We start from the raw sequence: 20,872 nt of genomic DNA, 5'->3' as shown, positions 1-20,872 counted from the left end.
GGAGGCAAGGTGGGAGTGCAGATCTGAACGAGACAAGGGGACAGGACGCACAAATACCTGGAGGATGAGCTTTCTAGGTAGAGAGAACAGAAAGCACCAAGGCTGGAAGCTTCCAGTGGGGACCTACCTGCCTGGCTGTTCAAGAGGCAGGTGTGACTGCAGGAGGGAGTGAGGGGAAGGGAGGGCTGGGAGGGAGGACCAGGAAGCAAATCATGGTTGGGGATGGGCAGGGACTGGTTGGATTTTGTGGTCTGTAAGGGGGATAACAATGAGGAGGAGAACCACCACCAGCAGCACTTAACTACCTGTTAGGAATCAGGCTAAATACTTTTTATCAAATTCACTTCCAACCTCAAGAGTCACCTCATTTAATGATCAAACTACCACTGTGAACCCACCTAATTCTCCCTTGATCCTCAGAGAGAGATACTACCATCCCAACTTCAGACCTAAGTAAGGGGGCATTTTTACATGAAAGAAAGTGACAGGTAAGGCTTGGTGGCCATGGCATTGACTCTGGGATCAGACAGATCCTCCTCCAGCCCCACCAGTTTACCTGTCTCTGTCTCTAACACGTGCACACACACAGGTGCACGCGCGCACCAAGAACCAGGCCCTCAGTCCTGCACCTGCACCTACCAGGGCACTCACCGGGGCTGTGTGACAGGGATGATGGGCTCTGGCCTCCTCTTGGCCTGGGGCGCCTCCTCCTCCAGAGTAGACATGGAGCTCAGGGAGCCCACCACTGAGATGGCCTGGCCCTGGGCCGACAGGCGTCGCTTAATCAGGACACTCTCTGGCTTCACCACCTTTTCCTCCTTGGGCTCCTCCTTGCACTGTTTGGTCTGCTCCACACCTGCGAGGGAGGTAAGCAAACGGGCTCCAGGACTGTCACGCCCACCTGCTCCCATCCAAGGACCTCCCATGTGCTGGGCTCTATTTTAAGCCTTGTATACACGAAAGTCGTGTGAATCTGCAAAACGCCATTCTGGAACAGGCATGCTTTTCATCCCCGTTCGGCAATACAACCAAGGCTCAAAGTAGAAACGCCATTTACTGCTGGTGAGAGTATCAAATGGCACAGCCCCTGTGGAACACTGATGGGCACCGTCTAATAACACCGAACATACCCTAACCTATGACCCAGGAATCCCACCCCTTAGTGTATATACTCAAGGAAAATGAGGGCCTGTGTATACCAAAACACTTACACACACCAACTACACTCAAGCACACAAAAAAGACCCAACCACCCCCGCAAACCCAACCAACCGGCCCAAAACACTCGCACACATTTGTACAGCTTCACTTGCAGCGGTCAAAAACTGGACACAAGCCACAGGCCCATAAACAAATGATGGCCTAGTCACAGAAGCAAATACTATTGAGCGATACAAATAAACCACTGGGTCACATGAAAACACGGGCACATCTCAAAAACTTATGTCGAGCAGGACCCAGACTCTCTATGATCCCATTTTATATGAAATTCAGGACTAGGAAAAATTAATCTATGGAGACAGGAATCAGAAGAGTGGTCATCTGGGGCACCCGGGTGGCACAGCCGGTCGAGCGTCCGACTCTTGATCTTGGCTCAGGTCATGATCTCATGAGTCGGGAGTTCGAGCCCCACATCAGGCTCTGCACTGACAGCGCGGAGCCTGCTTGGGATTCTGTCTCTCCCTCTCTCTCTGCCCCTCCCCTGCTTGTGCTCTCAAATAAATAAACTTAAAAAAAAAAAAAATGGTGATCATCTCAGGAAGTGGGATGCCGTGAGTGCGACTGGTAGGAGCAAGAAGGAATGTTCTAGAGTGGTGGAAATGGTCTATATCTCTATCTGGATGGTGACTACGTTGCTGTGCTCTCTTTACGAAAATTCACTAAGATGTACAGTTCAGAGTTGTGTCTCTCTACATAATTTATAGCTCAAAAGTACTGTAAATGGAAAACACCTGAATCCCAGAGAGGTTAAGTAACTTGACCAAAGTCATACAGCTATTAAGTGGCTGAGGCAGTCTGGTTCAACACAGACCTCACACCAAGGTCTGTTGGATTCAAAGCCCAGGGACTGAAAATATCAAGCACTCAAGGCATCTAGGGGACTTGTAATTATTTACCCCTAACATCTCCCATGAGCGTCATTTGTACCACCAGGAAGAGGTGCTCCTCCAGTAAGCAGAAGCCAGCGGCCACGGGGCCAAGCCCTGTCCAGGTCAGCTCCACGTGACACTCACCTGGCCCCAGTCCCGCAGCCGTCATCTGTGTGGCCATGAGCCGAGCCAGGTGCTTGATCTGGGCTTCGGTGCCTGCTGACTCCACGGGGGTATAGATGGCTTGGAAGGAGGCGGGCATGGCCTCGGGCAGGTACACCATGCTGATGAGGACCTGCAGGATGCCCAGGGAGAGGAGTCCTTCCTTACTCACTGACTCGACAAACACCTGTTCCAGGCCCAGGCCCAGGCCCAGGCCCAGGCTGGGCAAAGGATGGTGACTAAGACAGTCCCGGGCCGGGTCTCACGGGGCTCAGACTCCTGGGTAAGTCAGACAGAAAATGAGCAATGCTGCAGCATGGTGCCCGAGAGGGGCAAGAAGAGGGTGCCAGGTGCTCAGGAGGGCCAGGGGCAGCTTTGGCTCCCCGGGGAAGTGGCACCTAGACTGAGATCTGAGAGGAGGGCAAGCTTCAGACTGGTATACTGTGACATCTCACAGTGGGAGGGGGTGCGTATTCCGGGTATAGGAACAGCATGGGGTCGCTAAGGAGCAGCAGAATCCTGCCAAGAGCCTGGAAGTTCTGTGAAGAGTGTCCTGTGAACCAGAAATGGACTTTACAAAAATCCATTGGGGAGCCTGGGTGGCTCAGATGATTAAACATCCCACTCTAGATTTCAGCTCAGGTCATGATCTCATGGTGTGTGAGGTCCAGCCCCACATCAGGCTCTCCGCTGACAGCACAGAACCTGCTTGGGATTCTCCATCTCCCTCTCTCTCTGCCCATCACCCATGTACGCATGATCTCTCCCTCTCTCTCTCTCTCAAAAACAAATGTGAAAAAATGGCTTAAAAAGAAATCCATATCCTAAGGAGAGCTTGTCTATTTTGGTCAGGGGCTGGTGACAGAAAGTAATTTGAAAATCCCTACATGCTTAGAGGTTTAAATATATACCTGAAATAATCAAATAATTAGAACAGAGAGATACTAAAACAACTACAAATCAAAATGTGTGGGATGCAGCTAAAATGGTACTTGGAAAATCAAATCCTTAAATGCTTATGGTGGGGGCGGGGGGGGGGGGGGCAGGGAGGGAGGGAGGGGGCAGGGAGGGCTGGCCGGGGGTAAGACAGTTGAAAACTTATAAGCCAAGCATTTAACTTAAAACTCTGGGGGATAAGATATTCAAGGAAAGAAATAAAGACAACAGAAATAAAACAGAAAAGGTTACACAAGAGTATAAACAAAACTTCAGAGCCAGTTCTTTGAAAGGCAAACCTATGGCAAGACTGAATGATACAAAGAAGAGTAAGACAATATTAGAAACCAAAACGCTGCACATTACTAACAAACGGCAGTTATTACAAAAGTAAAAGAATCTTGTGAAGAGCTTTCAGCCAATAATTTTAAAAGGACAAATTTCCCAGGATGTGAAGAGGACAGATGAGGTACACCGACTGAACGGAAGCATAATCAGGCAGGGCCTGAGGCAAGCTGCATTCAGATTTTATCTGGAAGGAAATGGAGAGCCACGGCAGGGGTTGGAGCAGGGGAGCCAGGGGAACGGCAGGCCCGGTACTTCGGGAAGATGTCTCTGGCTGCCACAGGGAGAGTGGGAGCCAGAGCCAGGGAGCAGGCGGGTGGTGCCTGGGCCATGCAGGGGCCCGTGGCGGGGGTTGGGGGATGGAGAGAACAAGGGGAAGGACTGGAGGAAAGGCAAAGAGCTTAACTCCCAGGTTTGTGGGTTGGGAACTGGGAGGCTGGTGGGCCAAGAACACAGAGAGGGCTGTGGGCCTGGAGAACAACATAGGGAGAAATTCTGCAAGTTCACTTCTGACATAATGAGTCTGCGGGGCCTGTGGAACATCTGAGGGGAGAACGATGCATGACGTAGACACGTCTCCAGGCCTGGAGCTCACCAAAGAGATCTGAGCACGAGAGAAAACTCCTTCTTGCTACCCTGGTGACAAAAATTCCATTCCATGCACCCAACAACTAAGCCCCCTGGAGCCTCTAGGCAGAGAGCAGGGAAGACTGCAGGGGAAGAGGTGCTGTCCAGGAGCACCCGATGGACAGGTCTCAGTGCCACTACAGCCTGAGGACTGAGGTGAGACACACACCCCGCCCCCAGCAACTCAAACCAGCGGTTCTTTCAGTGCACAGCAGGGTATCTTCGAGAATCTAAGGAAAACACTGGCCATCCCGCCCCACCAATGCCAGTCCCACGCCACGTAGCAAACAGGTCATGGTGTTCACTCCCCAGTTAATACAACCTCCGTTCAAAGGAGAGGAGAGAGCGAGAGGGGATGAGTTTGGATGGGGACTCGGACTACCCAAAGAGGGACTGCTGGGAGTGGTGACAAGGGACCTCCTAAAGGAGTAAAGACAAGAGGAAAGGTCCATCCAAGGTTGGGAGGGCCCACGGGATCACACCCTCCCAACGGAGAACAGAGGTGTTCTGGGACTCATGCCATCTGGGAGAGGGGGCAGTGTGGAGAGGAAGGGTAGGGAAAGACTAGAAGGCCTTCTTCCCTGCCCCGTGGGAAATGGCTCCCGTCCATCCTCACCAGATTGGCCACGTTGTCAGGTGTCAGCAAAGGCTGCAGGAACTCGGCGGTGATGTCTGTATCTGACTGGCCTGAGATCTGGGCTGAGGCCTTGGAGGTTCCCGATGGGCCCGGCTCCAAGTCCTTGTCCTCATCATCTTCCCCCAGGTTGGGCTCTGGGAGAGGGAAGGAGAGGAGGTGATGGTGCTAGAGTGAGCACTGGGCCCTCCCTCCTCCCAGGGGGCCCCGGGGGTCCCTGCCTCCAGGCAGCCTCGGCAAGTAGGAGCCGTGCGGTGAACACAGACCTCAAAGCACCACGGGACCCTGCAGAATGACCTGCCTCTCTTTAGGCCTCATTCTCCTCATCTGGAAAAAGGGGAATAAGCCACACCAGCCTGGCCGATCACACCAAACTCCAAGAAGATGAAAAGGTTAACTAATAATTTCACCGAGCTTGTTTAGAAAAACCTCTATCTTTGGGGATGCCCGGGTGGCTCAGTTAGTGGGGCGTCTGACTTCGGCTCAGGTCATGATCTCGAAGTCTGTGAGTTCGAGCCCCACGTCAGGCTCTGTGCTGACTGACAGCTCAGAGCCTGGAGCCTGCTTCGGATTCTGTGTCTGTCTCTCTCTGCCCCTCCCCTGCTCGTGCTTTCTCTCTCTCCCAAAAATAAACAAACGTTAAAAAAAAAAAAAAAAAAAAAAAAAAAAAAACATGAGAAACAAAAAACATAAAAATCCTCTGTCTTTGGAATATTGCTCAACCTCACCAAGAATCAGGAAAATGTAAAAGCCACCTAGTGAGATAGCCTTTTTGCCTATATGACTGACTAAATAAATAAATAAATAAATAAATAAATAAATAAGGCTGGTAGTGACCGTTGTTAGGAGGGGTGTGGACTGTGGAAAGGTAAACTGGTAAGGCCTTTCGGAAGGGCAATTTGACTGAAGGCCAAAATTTGCCATGTACACACCTTTCCGACCCAGCAAACCTACTTCTAAGTATTGACCCTAAGCACATAGGTCACGGGCAGACTGAAGGGAAAACGTACAGGGAATTCACTTCGCCACTGACTATACAATGACAAATGGCACGCACTCTCCATCAGGAACAGGCTGGCTCATCCAAGTACAGTGGTTCCAGCTCAAGGACCAAAACTAGTACTTTGAGTCTCAGAGAAAAAGCTTTAGGTACAAACATGTTCCTGGAAACTGTATTTATAAAAAACGGAAAAGCTGGAACGTTTAACGGGGTAATGATTTAAGTAGATTATGGCAAAAATAGGATGCCACGTCACACAATTTTTTTTTTTTTTTTTTTTGTAAAGTAGGCTCCATGCCCACTTGGGCAACCCTATGATCAAGCATCTACTGAGCTCTACTGACTGAGACTGCCAGGCACCGCTGTTATGCAGCCTTTTAAAAAAGTTTGCAACACATGTTAACGAAAGCCGATACTCTGCTGTTAACCAACAGCAAGGGTATATACGATTCAGTTACAAAATGTCAAACAGAATAGGCACGTCACAGACCAGCAAACAGCCAACGAATGGCTAAGAAATGTAAAAGGACTCTCAGCCTGACTCCAACACGTGCAAGAAAGCAAATCTAAGCCCAGGATACTGTTTATACCCAGGCGGTTTATAGAACATTCAGGGCTGTAAGACTGTAGTGACTGCCATTCACAGGCTGCGGGGGTTTTGTACGTGGTGCAGTTGTTTTGGAAAACAGTCTGGCAGTGGCTATCAAGAATTTCCACGCGCCCAGTAGCAATGGGCACACCCAGGGCTCGAATCCTAGTTTCTGAAACTACTCCCTACTTAAAAGAATCCAGAGCTCCTTAGAGAAAAGGCTGATTCCAAAGCTGGGGTAAGTAACATCTTGTTATGCCAGAAAGTAAAAAATGCTCAAAAAAAGTATGGGATACGTTAATGTTATGTATTTTTGGGAGAGAGAGAAAGAGAGAGAGAGAGAGAGAGAGAGAGACAGACACACAGACAGACAGTGAGTGAGGGAGGGGTAGAGAGAGAGGGAGACCCAGAATCCGAAGCAAGCTCCAAGCTCCATACTGTCAGCACAGAGCCCGACGTGGGGCTCAAACTCACGAACCGTAAGATCATGACCTGAGCTGGAAGAAGAAAACTCTTCCTTACAGAATGCCAACTAGTAAATGCAGAAGGAAATCTTCTCATAACCATTATAGCAATAACAGATGCAGGCAATAATCATCAACAGATGTTAAAGCCACTGGGTCAAAATTTGAAGGGGAACATGTATTGTACACAGTACAAGTACCTCCCTCAACTTAGTATTTCCAACGGGGAAAAGGGGCGCCTGGGTGGCTCAGTCATGCATCTGATTCTTGGTTTCAGCTCAGGTCATGATCTCACGGTTTGTGAGTTCAAGCTCTGTACTGGGCTGCACGCTGACAGTGTGAAGCCTGCTTGGAATTTGGGGCGCCTGGGTGGCTCTAGTCAGTAAAGCATCTGATTCTTGTTCAAATCCCATGTTGGGCGTGGAGCCTCTTTAAAAAAGAAAATCTAATTCTTTCATAAATGTTCTAGAACTGAACATCGGTGATTTAAAAAGAAAAGTTTTATAGTAAGAAAGTCTGCCATGGTTCACACCATTGACAAAATAATACAACCATTAAAAAATTACTTCAGGGGCGCCTGGGTGGCTCAGTCGGCTAAGCGTCCGACTTCGGCTCAGGTCATGATCTCACGGTTTGTGAGTTCGAGCCCCATGTCAGGCTCTGTGCTGACAGCTCAGATCCTGGAACCTGCTTCAGATTCTGTGTCTCCCTGTGTCTCTCTGCCCCTCTCCTGCTCACGCTCCATTTCTCTCTGTCTCTCGATAATAAATAAATGTTAAAAAAAAATTTAGAAAAAAAAAAATTACTTCAGAAAACAAATCCAATTATAAAGGAAACAAAGGAAAGAAGAACTCAGAGGTATTTCTGAAAGAAAACCTAAGTGTTAATACTTAGGGAGTAGTTACTTTTGGGGAGAGGACCAAGAGGGAGACTTTTCAGTTTATTCACCTTCTGCATGATTTAAGCAATTCGTACTTTTTTTTTTTTTATTAATTTTTTTTTTAATGTTTATTTATTTTTGAGACAGAGAGAGACAGAGCATGAACGGGGGAGGGTCAGAGAGAGGGAGACACAGAATCGGAAACAGGCTCCAGGCTCTGAGCTGTCAGCACAGAGCCCGACGCGGGGCTCGAACTCACGGACCGTGAGATCATGACCTGAGCCGAAGTCGGACGCTTAACCGACTGAGCCACCCAGGCGCCCCCGTAATTACTTTAATAATTCTATTTTGATATCATTTGCTAGGTCATATCTAAATGCTATAATTTACAATGTAATATTAACCAACATAAATAAAGCTGACAGTTGAACGTAAGTAACTGAATACTACAAACGTGGCCAGTCCCTGCCCCCACCTCTCGCCAGGCCTGGCTCAGCTCCTCGGCTCACCTAACTTCATCTTCTTGAGCGTGGAATCCGAGTCGTCCCGGGGCCGCTTGCGGGCATCCTTGCCGCTGGGCATATTGCGGGCAATCTCAGCCTGAGGTGTGCCTAGGTCCACCAGCAGGGTGGTAATCTGGGCCTGAAACTCCAAGGAGGCCGGGTGCTTCAGGACACTCAGCAGGTGCAGCTTGAGGTTCTTGCGCACGCTGCTCACCTGGGATTTGGCCAGCGTAGGGGGCAGGTTGGCTGTGAGGGAAGAAGCAGGAGCTCTGTCCTGTGGACGGAGCTGATGGGGCCCTGCAAAGCTCAGTTCCTGAGTCCCCAGCTTGGGCAGTGGTTGCAGGCGCCCCCTAGGAAGGTTCCTGCGCTCTCAGATCTCATGTGCAGCCGTCCCCCTGCACGAGCTGATGCTTAAAACCCTCAAGAGGTCTCCATCGGGATTAGTCAACCTTAAAACAAAAAGAAAGCTCACCCTCTCTCCTATTAAACATAAAGTCTCATCTCCTTCCATCTCTGGTCTGGAAATTCCAATATGCCTCCCCCGGGGAAGGCTATCATCACCAACTTCACCTCCACAATGTCCCAACTGAACTGCCGTCAACAGTGCCTTGTCGGTCCCTGCCACCAGAATGATACTCTAATGTCTAACAGTCACCTTCATGAGCAAACCTTCCCTGTTCTAGAGAGAAAGAGGATGCCTGTAATTCTGCTTGCTCAGCATCCTTCCCTCCTTCATCAGCCAACAGTGCTCCCGTTTTCCTTTGAGGGAACCACCCCGGCTCCATTCTCAGTCCAAGTGGGCAAAAGACTCAGAGCCAGTAAGAACAATGTAAATCCCTCGGGCATTGTGATTGGTTCAGAGACAGGTTACCAGGGTCTTCTCAGCCAATCAGGCACAATGGGCATCAGCCCTTGGACTTCTGATGGAATGACTGGGAAGGAAACACTCTGTCCCCTGGGGTTGCCAAGTGGACAGAAGGGAGGCCTGGAGGTATTGGGGGCCATCTTTGCTACCCCAAGGAAAGTGACACAGAACAAAGCCAACGAGGAGAAAATAAGAGCCAAGAAATGGAGACAGATCCATGATCTGTACATATTCACGCCTCAACCCCAGACACTTCAGTTTTCATACATGCACAAAAGTAGAGAAAAGAGTATAACAAATAACCAAGACATCTACCCTGCCCTTTTTTTCTTTCTTTTTTTTTTTTTTGGTGGGGGCGGGAGAGTCTGGAATATTTTAAAGGATTTAGCAGACATCATGTGATTTCACCCACACATATCTTAATATTAAAGCCAGCTTTGAACCAGGTCTCTGTCATATGCAACCAAAGATTCCTGTCTAAAGAATGCTTCCTGTGTCCGGACCTACCAGAATGATGAATCCCTCAGGGACCCACTACCGGGCTCACATTTTCTCAGGAAGGAGCAGACTGGCCAGTGGAGAGTGGGAGGGCAGTGGCCCAACCTACCATGCAGGGTTTCGTAGGCCTGGATCACCTCTGACATGAACATGGGCCTCTGGCGGGCGATGTTGGCAAGGGAGCCCAGAGCTGTGGTCAGGTTGATGGAGGAGATGGCGGGATGCACCATGAACTTGAGCAACTGCTCCAAAGCTGCCTTGCCCTCTTCCCACAGCACATCTAATGAGGGAGAGAAAAGAACCAGTGAGCAGGGGCCTTTCTCCCTGGCCTGTGGAGAAAGCAGCCTTCGGGGCCAAAAGGGGAGAGACCCTTACACATGGCTCAGAATGGCTGGAAAAGACCAGAAAATTTAGTGGCTGATGAGTCCTAGGAGATGGACTATTAATGAGCATAAAAACTTAGGGGCGCCTGGCTGGTTCAGTTGGTAGAGCATTCCACTCTTCATCTCAGGGTAATGAATTCAAACCCCACACTGGGTATGGAGCCTACTTTTAAGAAAACTCTTAAAACCAGCCAGCATTTACTAAGTGCTCACCTCCTCATGGGACCTCACTACAAACCCGTGGAAAAGGAAATGAAGTGCAGAGAGAAGTAACTCGCCCAAGTTCATACAATAAGTGTTGAAGCTAGGATTTGACCCTAGCATCTGGGCTCTTAACCAACGTCTTATACTGTCTCCAGAAATGAAAAACTAAGAGAGAAAACAGGGGCGGAGGAAGGGGAGGAAAGTAGTTGGTGTAGAGTGACTGACAAATGGGACGGGCTGATGGGTGGCACTCACTGTACTGGATGTAGGGGTGGTCACGAGGGATGCGGTCCAGGCTGATATCATGCTCCTGGCGGCGGGGCACCTCCGAGTCTGCCATGCGGGGTGACAGGGTGACAATGAGGCCCTCCACAAACTTGATGGCGTGGGTGCGGATGCCGTCATTATCAGAATCCAGCAGCAGAATGATGTCACCAGCCATGGCGGACACCATGTCCCAGCAGGCCTCCTGGAGCTCACTGATGACTCGTGACTTCACCATCCACTGCGAGAGGGACAGGGACAGAGGGACGGGGACAAGACATCGCCAACTCCATCACTACTCAGAGGTCCATAAATGATGACGCATACATTCATCTGGAAAACATTTACTGAGCTACACCTCTGCCCCAGACCCTGTGCTAGGTGATGGTGGGGACAAGGCCCAGTGATGACCACGACAGGTCTGGTTCCGCCATCATGAGGTTCACGCACGGTTAACAACCCGGAGTGAAGAGGCTCAAATCTTACGACAAAGGGATAACAACGCTGACCTCACGACATGGCAGCGGAAATCAAATGGATTCATTTATTTCGTTCACGCTAAAGAATACCACATCACAGTGTGTTCTTTTCCTTATAGAACTTACTAGATCTAAAATTAAAATTTCTGTGATGCTTTTGACACAAGTCGGTCTCTCTCACTAGGCCATAAGCACCACTGAGGCCCCTGTGAGTCACAGAGGAAGTCCTCAGGGAATGTTTGTTAAATGCATGGATGGATGGATGAATGGGGAGTCCCTGACCATTAGGACATGAGACCCCTTTGTTGTCTGTTCCCAAAAAGCAACGGCACATCTTGCCCATAAAGAATTTGACCCGTCCCTGGTTTAACACAGCTGTCCCTGTCTAACCAAGGAGGCTATAAATGAGACCTGTCAGATCGGGACGCCCCCCGGTGGGAGGGAGCGCTTACCTGCAGGGCCACCTTGTAGAGCTGGGTCATGGTGAGGATGGCCTTCTTCACCACATTCACATTCTCATCCCTCAAGAGCATGTTGAGGTTTGCGATCAGTTTCAGGAGTAGCTCAATGTCTCGTTTGCTGGGGGATGGAGAAAAAATAGCAAGGGCAAGCTGGTTCTTTGGGCATGTGATGGGAGCCTGGGGTCCATGAGGAAAGGGAAATTGGGATCCATGTCAGGAGACTGGAGTAGAGGCGGGGCAAAGCGAGGGACTGCACCTGCCCTGTCTGTCAGCAAACAATGCTTGGCACCTTCAGACTTAGCTACCCATGAACCTTCTCTCTACGTTAGTGCTGCAAACCCCACTCTTTCACTGTTAGGACTCTGCTGTTCACGTAAGGCACGGCATCGCCAGACAACGGTGTCAATCTGGCCAAGCCAACTGTCTCATCTAGGATAGTACTTACCTCACAGCTTGCTGTGAACACTGCAACAATACTTGTAAAGTACTTAGAACAGGAGAGAAAGCATCTGTAAATACGGGCTGGCGTTACCAGGAAGCACTTGGCTTTATGCAATCACTGGTCTTCTTTACTAACTTGTTTACCTCAATGTGGGGCCTCTGAAAGCAGGGGACCCTTTCAAAGTCAGTCCTAGTGGAGCCCCATTTTCTGTTGAGAATGAAATACGTTATTTGTTTGATGAACTAAAAACTTCAGGAAGGCCACACCTAGAGCTCAGGTCGTGAATGTAATTTTCACGACATTCTACAACGTGAAGTCAAATATTAAGCTCATCGGTCTTAAAAAAAAAAACGTGAAACTCAACTGCCAGCTACATCAAGGCAGAAACAGTATCTCTACTTACTCACTGTTGTATTCCTACAGCCTCACACAAATGCCTGGCACGTACCTGCTGAACATTCGGTTTTTCTGCAAACTCTGGAAATTTACCACATATTCTCCCAGTAAAAGGTGGCGATTACGAATCTGGGCAATGGCATTACAGATATGGGTTAAAATCCCAGCCCCGCCACACACTGGCCGTGTGATCTTAGGAAACTTACTTCACCTCTCTGAGTCACGGTTTTGTCTTGAGATAAATGGGCCAAATAACTAATCCATGGTGTTGTTTTGAGAATCAAAGCAGGTAACTAGGTAAGGCGTTCAGTATGGTGCCTGACAAACAGAAAACAGTCACTAAATAGGGGCTATTTTATTTCCTGCGTCACAAAGCACCAAGTAAATGCTGAATGAACAAATGACTCAGCTTGAACAAATCACTTTATCATTTTGAGCCTCCGTTTCCGTTCCCTTAAAAGGAGGATAACAGAGCCAAGGCTGCTGCGAAGATGACAGGTGAAAACAGAGGAGAGGTTTTCACACAGGGCAGGGCAGAGTAAGCATGCCATGTGGTCACCACTGCGGTGAAATTTCTCTTCAACCAGTATGTATTCAGTTCCTCCTACGTGCCAACACTGTTCCAGGCCCTGGGATAGAGTGGTCCACAACACAGAGAAGGCCTGTCCTCACAGGGTGGACATTTTTGAAAGCAAAAGCGTCAAGGTATTTCCAACTAGTAAAAACACTATAAAAAAACAGTGCAGGTGGGGATGCCAGAGGTGTGGCAGTGGACTGGCGTGGCCAGGAAAGGCTTACTGAGGAAGACCAGAGGGAAGTGAAGGAGCGAGCCAGGTGGCTCCCGGGGCGGGGCCTGGGGGGGGAGGTGAGCATCCTTTGCAGGTACAGCAAGCTGAGAGAACAGAGTTTTTTAAGGAACAACGGGGGGAGGGGGCTGGAGGATGTGAGTGAAGATCAGAGAGGCCACCAGGAGCAGATGACGTGAGGGGGAAGAGTCTGGGTTTCAATCTAGGTGAGACAGTGGGCCAGTGGAGGTCTGACAGCAGGGGACTGCCAAGATCTGATTGACATTTTAACAGGATGACTCTGGCTGCTGTAAGAAGGAAGCAGGGAATGGTTATGGTATTTCCTCTGGGAAGGATAAAAATGTTTGAACCAGATGGGTGAAATGTACTATAAATGTCACTGAACTGTTCACTGAAAAATAGTTAATTTGGGGGCACCTGGGCGGCTCAGTCGGTTAACCGTCCGACTTCGGCTCAGGTCCTGATCTCACGGTTTGTGAGTTCAACTCCCGCATGGGGCTCTGTGCTGACAGCTCGGAGCCTGGAGCCCGCTTTGGTGTCTGTGTCTCCCTCTCTCTCTTTCTCTGCCCCTCTCCCGATCACGCTCTGTCTCTCTCTCTCAAAAAGAAGTAAACGTTAAAAAAAAATTTTTTTTTTAAACAGTTTTGTTTTGTTTTTTTTTTTTTTCAACGTTTATTTATTTTTGGGACAGAGAGAGACAGAGCATGAACGGGGGAGGGGCAGAGAGAGAGGGAGACACAGAATCAGAAACAGGCTCCAGGCTCTGAGCCATCAGCCCAGAGCCCGACGCGGGGCTCAAACTCACGGACCGCGAAATCGTGACCTGGCTGAAGTCGGACGCTTAACCGACTGCGCCACCCAGGCGCCCCCAAAAAAAATTTTTTTTAAGTAGTCAATTTTATGTCATGTGAATTTCAGTTCAATTAAACAGGAGAGAAAGTGGAAGCAGGGCAACCAGAAAGGCCCCTCCCTGAAGTCATCTAGGGAGGAAGTAATGGTGGCTTAGAGCAGCCTAATGGCCCAGGAAGTGGTTGAAAAATGGTTAGATACTGTTTAAATTCTGAAGGTAGAGCCAAGAGTCCTTACTGATGATGTAGATGTGAAGTGTGGGAGAAGTACAGGAATCCTGAATGACTCCAAGATTTTGACCTTATTAAATATTTGCTGAGGAATCAGTGCACGTGGGAGGGAAAATGGGTCTGAGAAGCAGAGGGTAGGGCCAGGCAGGGAGCTGAAGAGGCGGTCTCCACCAGGGGTGCTCCCGGGGGCTCCCTGCGCCACCCCGTACCATGCCTCCTCGATGAAGCCGATGACAAATTTGCGCACTTCAATGGACTTGTCCGCCTGGAAAGCGATGATCTCCTGCCAACATCAGGAAGGTGGGTCGGGGTTGCACCAGGATCCTTCCCCTTCCCCCTACACCCACACCTTTTCTCTCCCGTTGGTCACTCACGTCCAGGAAGTTGTCCAGTAGTGTGGGATCTTTGTTGATGATCAGTTCCTGGACCTGGAAGGAGACTGGGGATGAGGAGGAGGGCCATACGTATAAAACCAGGGGCCAGTCAGTACAGATAGGATTGTGTAGAACACAGCATGGAGGGAGGCAGCAGATAAACTCAGTTCAAATCCTGGCTCTGCCACTCCCAACCACAGCCCAGGCAGGTTGGCTTCCCCTGAGTCTGTCTGCTCTTCTATAAAACGGGGATCTGAAATGCCAACTCACAGGGCTCCTGTGAGGCTTGAATAAGAAGATCATACAGGGGGCGCGTGGGTGGCTCAGTCGGGTAAGCGTCCGACTTCGGCTCAGGTCATGATCTCTTGGCTTGTGAGTTCGAGCCCCGTGTCAGGGCTCTGTGCCGACAAGCTCAGAGCCTGGAGCCTGCCTCAGATTCTGTGTCTCCCTCTCTCTCTGCCCCTTCCCTGCTCACGGTCTCTCTCTCTCTCTCTGTCTCCCAATAATAAATAAACGTTAAAAAAAAATTAAAAAAAAAAAGTAAGAAGATCATACAGGGCACAGGGTCCTGGTGGGTAGCGAGCACATGATACACAAGGGGGCTAAAGACAAGAGGAAAGTGCTGCCCGAATTCCTTCCTGAGGCCCATCCATCAATTCTCTCCACTCTGCGTGTTTCTATTCCCCATTCACACTGCCAGTTATGACAGTGAGAACCCGTCTCCTGATGCTCTTGGACTTGCAGGCTCTTTGGAATTAGCCCTGCCCACAGACACTCTCATCTAGGCCCAGGGCCAGCACAGGCCTGGCTCCCACTGCTGAGGAGTCAGCTACCCAAGGCCACACGCCGAGCAAGTAGCAGAACGAGGGTTCTCATTCGGCCAACCCAAACCCCCGGCTCCCGAACTTCACCTGCCTCCCGGTCTGAACCACATCCAGCCCCCACTCCCATCTAATTCTTCACGCCTTCTTTTGCCTCTGCATAACCGACGGTGCCCTCTGCTGGAGACACTCTCCCTCCCTCACTTAGCCTGCTTCTCTCCTTGTCCTCCGGGTCTCAGCTCTGATGTCCCCTCTTCCAGAAAGCCCTCCCTGACTCCCCACCCCTAGGCCAGGTCAGCAGGCTGGGCTCCTCCATCCCAGCCCTGCCCACTCTGCTCCCACTGTCTGATGACCTGCACGTCTTCCCCACTGGACAGAAACCCGGCAGTGAGGAAATATAAGCATGAAGAGCAGCGGGTTTGGAGGTGGAGCCCAGCATTCAAGTCCCGGTTCAGCCAGCTCCAGCAGACTGACCCGAGGCTCATTTTTTTTTTAAGTCCTGAGACTCTGCTGCCTTCTGTAGAAACTGGGGACCAGAGTACCCTGCCTCTCAGCTTTTGTGAGAATTAAGCACTGAGCACCCCAGCAAGCACATTCTAAATGCTTAAACGTGGACGCCGGTGGTACGCCAGCATCTTGTTTTGCGCACGTTCCCACCACCCCCTACCCTCGCGCTGCTCCGTCCAGCATCCCCCTACCCCCTCACCTGTTTGAGTACTGTGATCTTCGAGTCATTGGTGATCAGTGCCGCCTGGTTCAGGAGATCCACCACCTGGACGGAGGGGAGAGGCAGGTGACGGTGCCAGCCTGGCCAGCCCAGCCCCGTTGGCACCCCCTGGGCCCCGTCACCTGGGGGTGGACTGCCCCGAGACAGGGGCTGTGGCTCCCCATTCCAAGCCCTTCTCTCTGTGCTCACTCTCTCTGAGGTGGTCATGCCATCGATGCCCGGCCCCTCCTCTTGTGTGAAAAACTGGGATGCCACGCTCCGGCGAGTGATACTATCTCCGCTGCTGCCTGCCATGCCTGCTGTCCCGTATCTCCTGGAAAAGGAGAGGAGAGATCAAGCTCCAGGGCCCTGCGGATGGGCTGGACCTTCACCCCCACTCCACAAGGGGCTCAACCCCCCTTTCCATTCTGCCTCGTCCCTGTTGGGTCTTCTGAAGTCCCTCCCCGATCCAGGGTCTGTCTCAGACTTGGGGGTTACAATCTGGGAGAAACTGATGCCTCCCAGGTCAGAGGCAGTACCTTGTGGAGTACCAAGCCTCACCTCCAGCACTTTACACACAGCAGGCTGACCACAAACGTCTGCTGAATGACTGAACAAATGGACACACAGCAGCCACCTCGCTGGTTTCCGTGCCCCGTCTTGCCATCTGGGCTGTACTCTGGACTAGAAGTGAGAGCAGGTCTTCTAAAACATAGCTCTGAGGAGCACCAGTCACAGAGTCCTACATGCTAAGTATTCACATCAGAAAAGGCCTAAAGAAATGTTTCAACCATTTTCTGGAATACTCTGGAGGGTTTTGGTTTGTTTGTTTAAAGGGGAGGAGAAGGGGTGCCTGGGTGGCTCAGTCAGTGACGCATCTGACTTCAGCTCAGGTCATGATCTCACCGTGGTCCTGAGTTCGAACCCCATGTCCAGCTCTCTGCTGCCAGCACAGAGCTGGCTCTGGCTCTACTGTCCCCCCGCCCGCCTCTCCCCTGTTCACGCTCTTTCCCTCTCCTCAAAATGAACATTTTATATTTAAAAAGGTGGGGGGGGGGGGGAGGCGAGACTTGCGCATCTGTCCCAAAGTCACACTTGGCAGAACTATGAAATAAGGATCAATTACAGCATTATTCCCAACAGCAAAAGACTGTTAGCATCCCAAGGATTCTCCAACAGGGAGAGTGGCTGAAAAACCATGATAAATTCGCATAATAAAATACTAGGCAACTGTATAAAGAAAGGAGGAAACTGTATAAGGAAGTGAGGAAAATCTCTCCGCATTGATAAACAGTGGATTCCAGTGTATGTTAAGTGAAAACAAGCAAAGTGGAAGCAAATGTTTACTGTATGCTCTGCCCGCCCTTTTTTTAATATTGATTTTTGAGAGAGACAGAACATGAGTGGGGGAGGGGCAAAGAGAGAGGGAGACACAGAACCTGAAGCAGGCTCCAGGCTCTGAGCTGTCAGCACAGAGCCCGACGCGGGGCTCGAACTCACAGACCGCGAGATTGTGACCTGAGCCGAAGTCGGATACTTAACCGACTGAGCCACCCAGGCGCCCCTGCTCCCTTTTTACAAAAGGGAAAAACATACGTACGCATACATACTTTAAAAAGACTGAAAAGATAAACCAAAAAGCGGAAGTGGGAGAAAACAGTAAAATAAATCTGGTGGATCTCAACGTATTATCAAAAAACGACATGCCTGCGTCAGCCCACAGACCACAGAATAGAGCGATTCCTTTTTGTCAAGTTTGTGTGTGGACACACAGAACGAACCGGGTCTGTTTCCTTTTCTATAGAACAGGGGTGGTAACAATGTTTACCCTCCCAGGACCATTTTGAGGACTAGATAACTTAGGAAACATAACACATGTGATAAGTATAGCTACTATTTTTATGTACACCTGAAAAGACCTGGAGGATGTTGCACAGACTGTTAATGATCCTTTGAAGGCAAAAAGAAGATGCACTTTCTAAGAGGAGTGTAATTCACCAGACGTCTGCTGAATGAATGAGTATCCAAAGACCTCCTTCCTGTCTCCCTGCCATCTGTCACACCCACATCTTGCTTAGAGTCAAAGCCATCATCCTCACTACAAGACCTCCTCTGAGTGGCTGCTTCCACCTCCGTCCTCGCTTTCCTCTAGTCTCCGTGCCCCAGGTCTTCCCTATATCTACATGTCAATTCCGTCTCCTTCTCCAACTGTGTTACTCTTTTTCTACACAGCATTTATTACCACCAACATACTATATATTCATGAGCTCCATGAAAGCCGGGGTGCACACGTGTGTGTGTGTGTGCACGTTCACTTTCTAGATCTTCAGCACGGAACAGGGCTCGGCACCTATTAAGTGCTCGGTAAACATCTGAGGGAATGCCAAAGGGCTTCAGCAACCACTGGACTTAGTATCCGTGCCCTTTGGTTCTAGAAGGTCTGAAAAGTAATAGCTAACGTTTAATAACACGTGCCAGGCACGGTTCTAATACATGTATTCACTTATTTAAACCTCACGGCACCAACTCGTTGAGGCAGGTACTATTTTTATTTTTATTTTTAAAAAAATTTTTTTTCAACGTTATTTTTGAGACAGAGAGAGACAGAGCATGAACGGGGGAGGGGCAGAGAGAGAGGGAGACACAGAATGTGAAACAGGCTCCAGGCTCTGAGCCATCGGCCCAGAGCCCGACGCGGGGCTCGAACTCACGGACCGCGAGATCGTGACCTGAGCTGAAGTCGGACGCTTAACCGACTACGCCACCCAGGCGCCCCTTTATTTTTATTTTTTAAAGCAGGTTTCACACCCAACGCGGGATTTGAACTCACCACCCTGAGATCAAGAATTGCATGCCCCACTGACAGAGTCAGCCAGGTGCCCTGAGGCAGGTATTACTTTTAATCTCCATTTCACAGAGGAGGAAATTGGAAGGCAAGGGAGGGAAAGTCACTTGACCGAAGGCTCACAGCTTCTAAAACGCAGACCCAGGCAGACCCAGCGGCAGGACCGCAGGGTCTGTCCTCCTCCCCACCACGCGGGGCTGCCTCTCTGAATGGAACACCTGCTCCCGTCCAGGTCTGTTCATCCAACACAAGGGGCATGGTCACCTGACAGCCAGCAGACTGCTGTCTCTTACCAGATCACAATACACCTTTTTCATGATGAACCTTTCCACTCTGTCTGCGATAATAATGCGTTGACATCTCCCACTTTTTTATTTATTTACTATTTATTTTTTTTTTTCTTATTTGCCCTGCCTTCTTCCTCTTCTACTTTTTGGTTTATCCTTTGCTGTCGTGGGGCATAAACACATTTCCCTTTCTCTTGTAAAAAAAAAAAAAAAAAGGGGGGGGGCGCATATAATAAGCCCTGCCTTCCATTTCACCCGTTTTCACTTAAGATATTCTGGAGCCCCCTCTCTGTATCCGTGTACAGGCATCTTCTTCCTTCCCTTCCCCCCCCCCCCCCCCAGCCCCTCATTCCTTTTTACGGTTGCATAGCATTTCATTATGTGGATGTTAACCAGCTTTTTTTTCTGCCAGCCCTTTCTGCCTAGTAAAGAACATCTGGGGGTGTTTGCAGTCTTTTGGCTACTGCCAACGCTCATTGTCCCCCTTTCCCTCCCGGTATACCCCCACCCGGGAGTACGACGACTCCCCTCATTTACGCAGTAACCCCAGGACTATCTTGCATTCATTCATTCATTCAACGAACAGTACCCGGGTGTCTTCAGTGCGACCAGCGCCGTGCTGGGAATTCGGCGATGCCCAACACATACTCAGTCCCTCCCCGTCCCCGTGGAGCTCACGGTCAAGGACCTAATCAAAAAGCCTCACAAATAAAGGTCCAATGGTAAATCAGACCACGTGTGACATGAAGGAAAGGAAGAGGGACCTATGAGAGCGTTTAGCAGGCGGATTTCGGGACGGAGGGCGGGAAAGGAGGGCTTCGCATAGGAAGTGACGTTGGTGCCGAGACCCGAAAGATGAATGGGAGTTAGCCAGGCAGAATGGGTAAAAGGATGTTGCGGGCAGAGGGGGGACAGCATGTGCAAAAAGCCCGAGGCGGGAAGGCCCGTGGCGAGTTTGAGGAACCGGAAGGCCGGGGCAGCTGTGCGAAGTGAGGAGCGGGCAGAGAGGCCGAGCCGAGGCCGGCGGGGCCGACGCGCCTTGGGGGCCACGTTGGAACTTTGCCCTGAGGGCACTGGGGAGCCACGGGAGGGTCCTGAGCAGGAGAAGAAACCGGGGTCCCGAACGTCACTGCTCCCCTTTCCTCGCAGCGCCCCAACCCCCCAGCCAGCGCCCCTGCCGCTTGGGGGTCCCTCCTCCCTTCGTTCCCGGGCCCCCACGCCGCCCCCCGCTCACCGCGGCGCCGGCCTCCGTCCCCCTCGCGCCCCCTCAGCAGCGCCTCTTCGCAGACGCCGCCGTCGCCATCTTCCGTTCGCCGCCGGGACACTGCGCACGCGCCGCGCGCGCGGGGCCGCCGGGAAATGGAGTCCACGGTGCGGCCCGAACCCGCCCCTACCTCCGGCTGCGCGAGCGGCCTTCCGCCCTCAGCCAGACCACGCTGGGGCGCCCTTCGTTTCCGGCCTTTGAGCGCGGTGCCTTAAGGGAAATGTAGTCCCTTGGCAGAGGCCCTGGACGGAAAGGAAGGTAGAGGCTTTTGGGAAATGGAGTTCTCGGTGGTTCCGAGTCCCTGGACGGCCGGCGTTAGAGCGAGTGGACAGTCCGGGCGACGAAGCTCTTAGGTCCTGGAGATGGTCTGTCGCCCCAGTGGAACCCAAGCAGAGGCTCCGATCCCCTCCACCGTTGGTCCTGACCATTTACACAGGCTGGAGCACTTCCAGCTGTCGGAAGCTTCAA

General features: G+C 50.8%; 1 protein-coding gene across 5 annotated transcripts in view; it reads right to left on the bottom strand.

Moving 5' to 3' along the window:
- The window catches only part of SYMPK (symplekin scaffold protein), a 35,378-nt gene extending 14,852 nt beyond the window's left edge, over positions 1-20,526 (bottom strand). Inside the window, exons 1-13 of one of the 5 annotated variants that reach the window (XM_006941097.5) lie at positions 20,375-20,510; positions 16,570-16,692; positions 16,219-16,342; positions 16,009-16,074; positions 14,482-14,535; positions 14,317-14,390; positions 11,376-11,502; positions 10,436-10,685; positions 9,703-9,873; positions 8,237-8,476; positions 4,777-4,931; positions 2,235-2,385; positions 652-856 (exon numbers count right to left, since the gene is read on the bottom strand). In XM_006941097.5, the coding sequence (XP_006941159.1) occupies positions 652-856; positions 2,235-2,385; positions 4,777-4,931; positions 8,237-8,476; positions 9,703-9,873; positions 10,436-10,685; positions 11,376-11,502; positions 14,317-14,390; positions 14,482-14,535; positions 16,009-16,074; positions 16,219-16,323 (1,598 nt within the window). In that variant the 5' untranslated portion in view covers positions 16,324-16,342; positions 16,570-16,692; positions 20,375-20,510. Of the gene's footprint in view, positions 1-651; positions 857-2,234; positions 2,386-4,776; positions 4,932-8,236; positions 8,477-8,885; positions 9,333-9,702; positions 9,874-10,435; positions 10,686-11,375; positions 11,503-14,316; positions 14,391-14,481; positions 14,547-16,008; positions 16,075-16,218; positions 16,343-16,569; positions 16,693-19,729; positions 20,252-20,374 lie in introns of those variants that run through there. The other 4 variants (XM_003997631.6, XM_019819318.3, XM_045045581.1 and 1 more) reach the window with 4 other exon arrangements.
- Positions 20,527-20,872: the final 346 nt, after the last annotated feature.

The sequence above is a fragment of the Felis catus genome, chromosome E2 (assembly GCF_018350175.1).
Source record: "Felis catus isolate Fca126 chromosome E2, F.catus_Fca126_mat1.0, whole genome shotgun sequence".
NCBI lineage: Eukaryota > Metazoa > Chordata > Mammalia > Carnivora > Felidae > Felis > Felis catus.
Note: the sequence above shows the minus strand (reverse complement) of the source record. Positions and strands in the feature narration are given on the sequence as shown.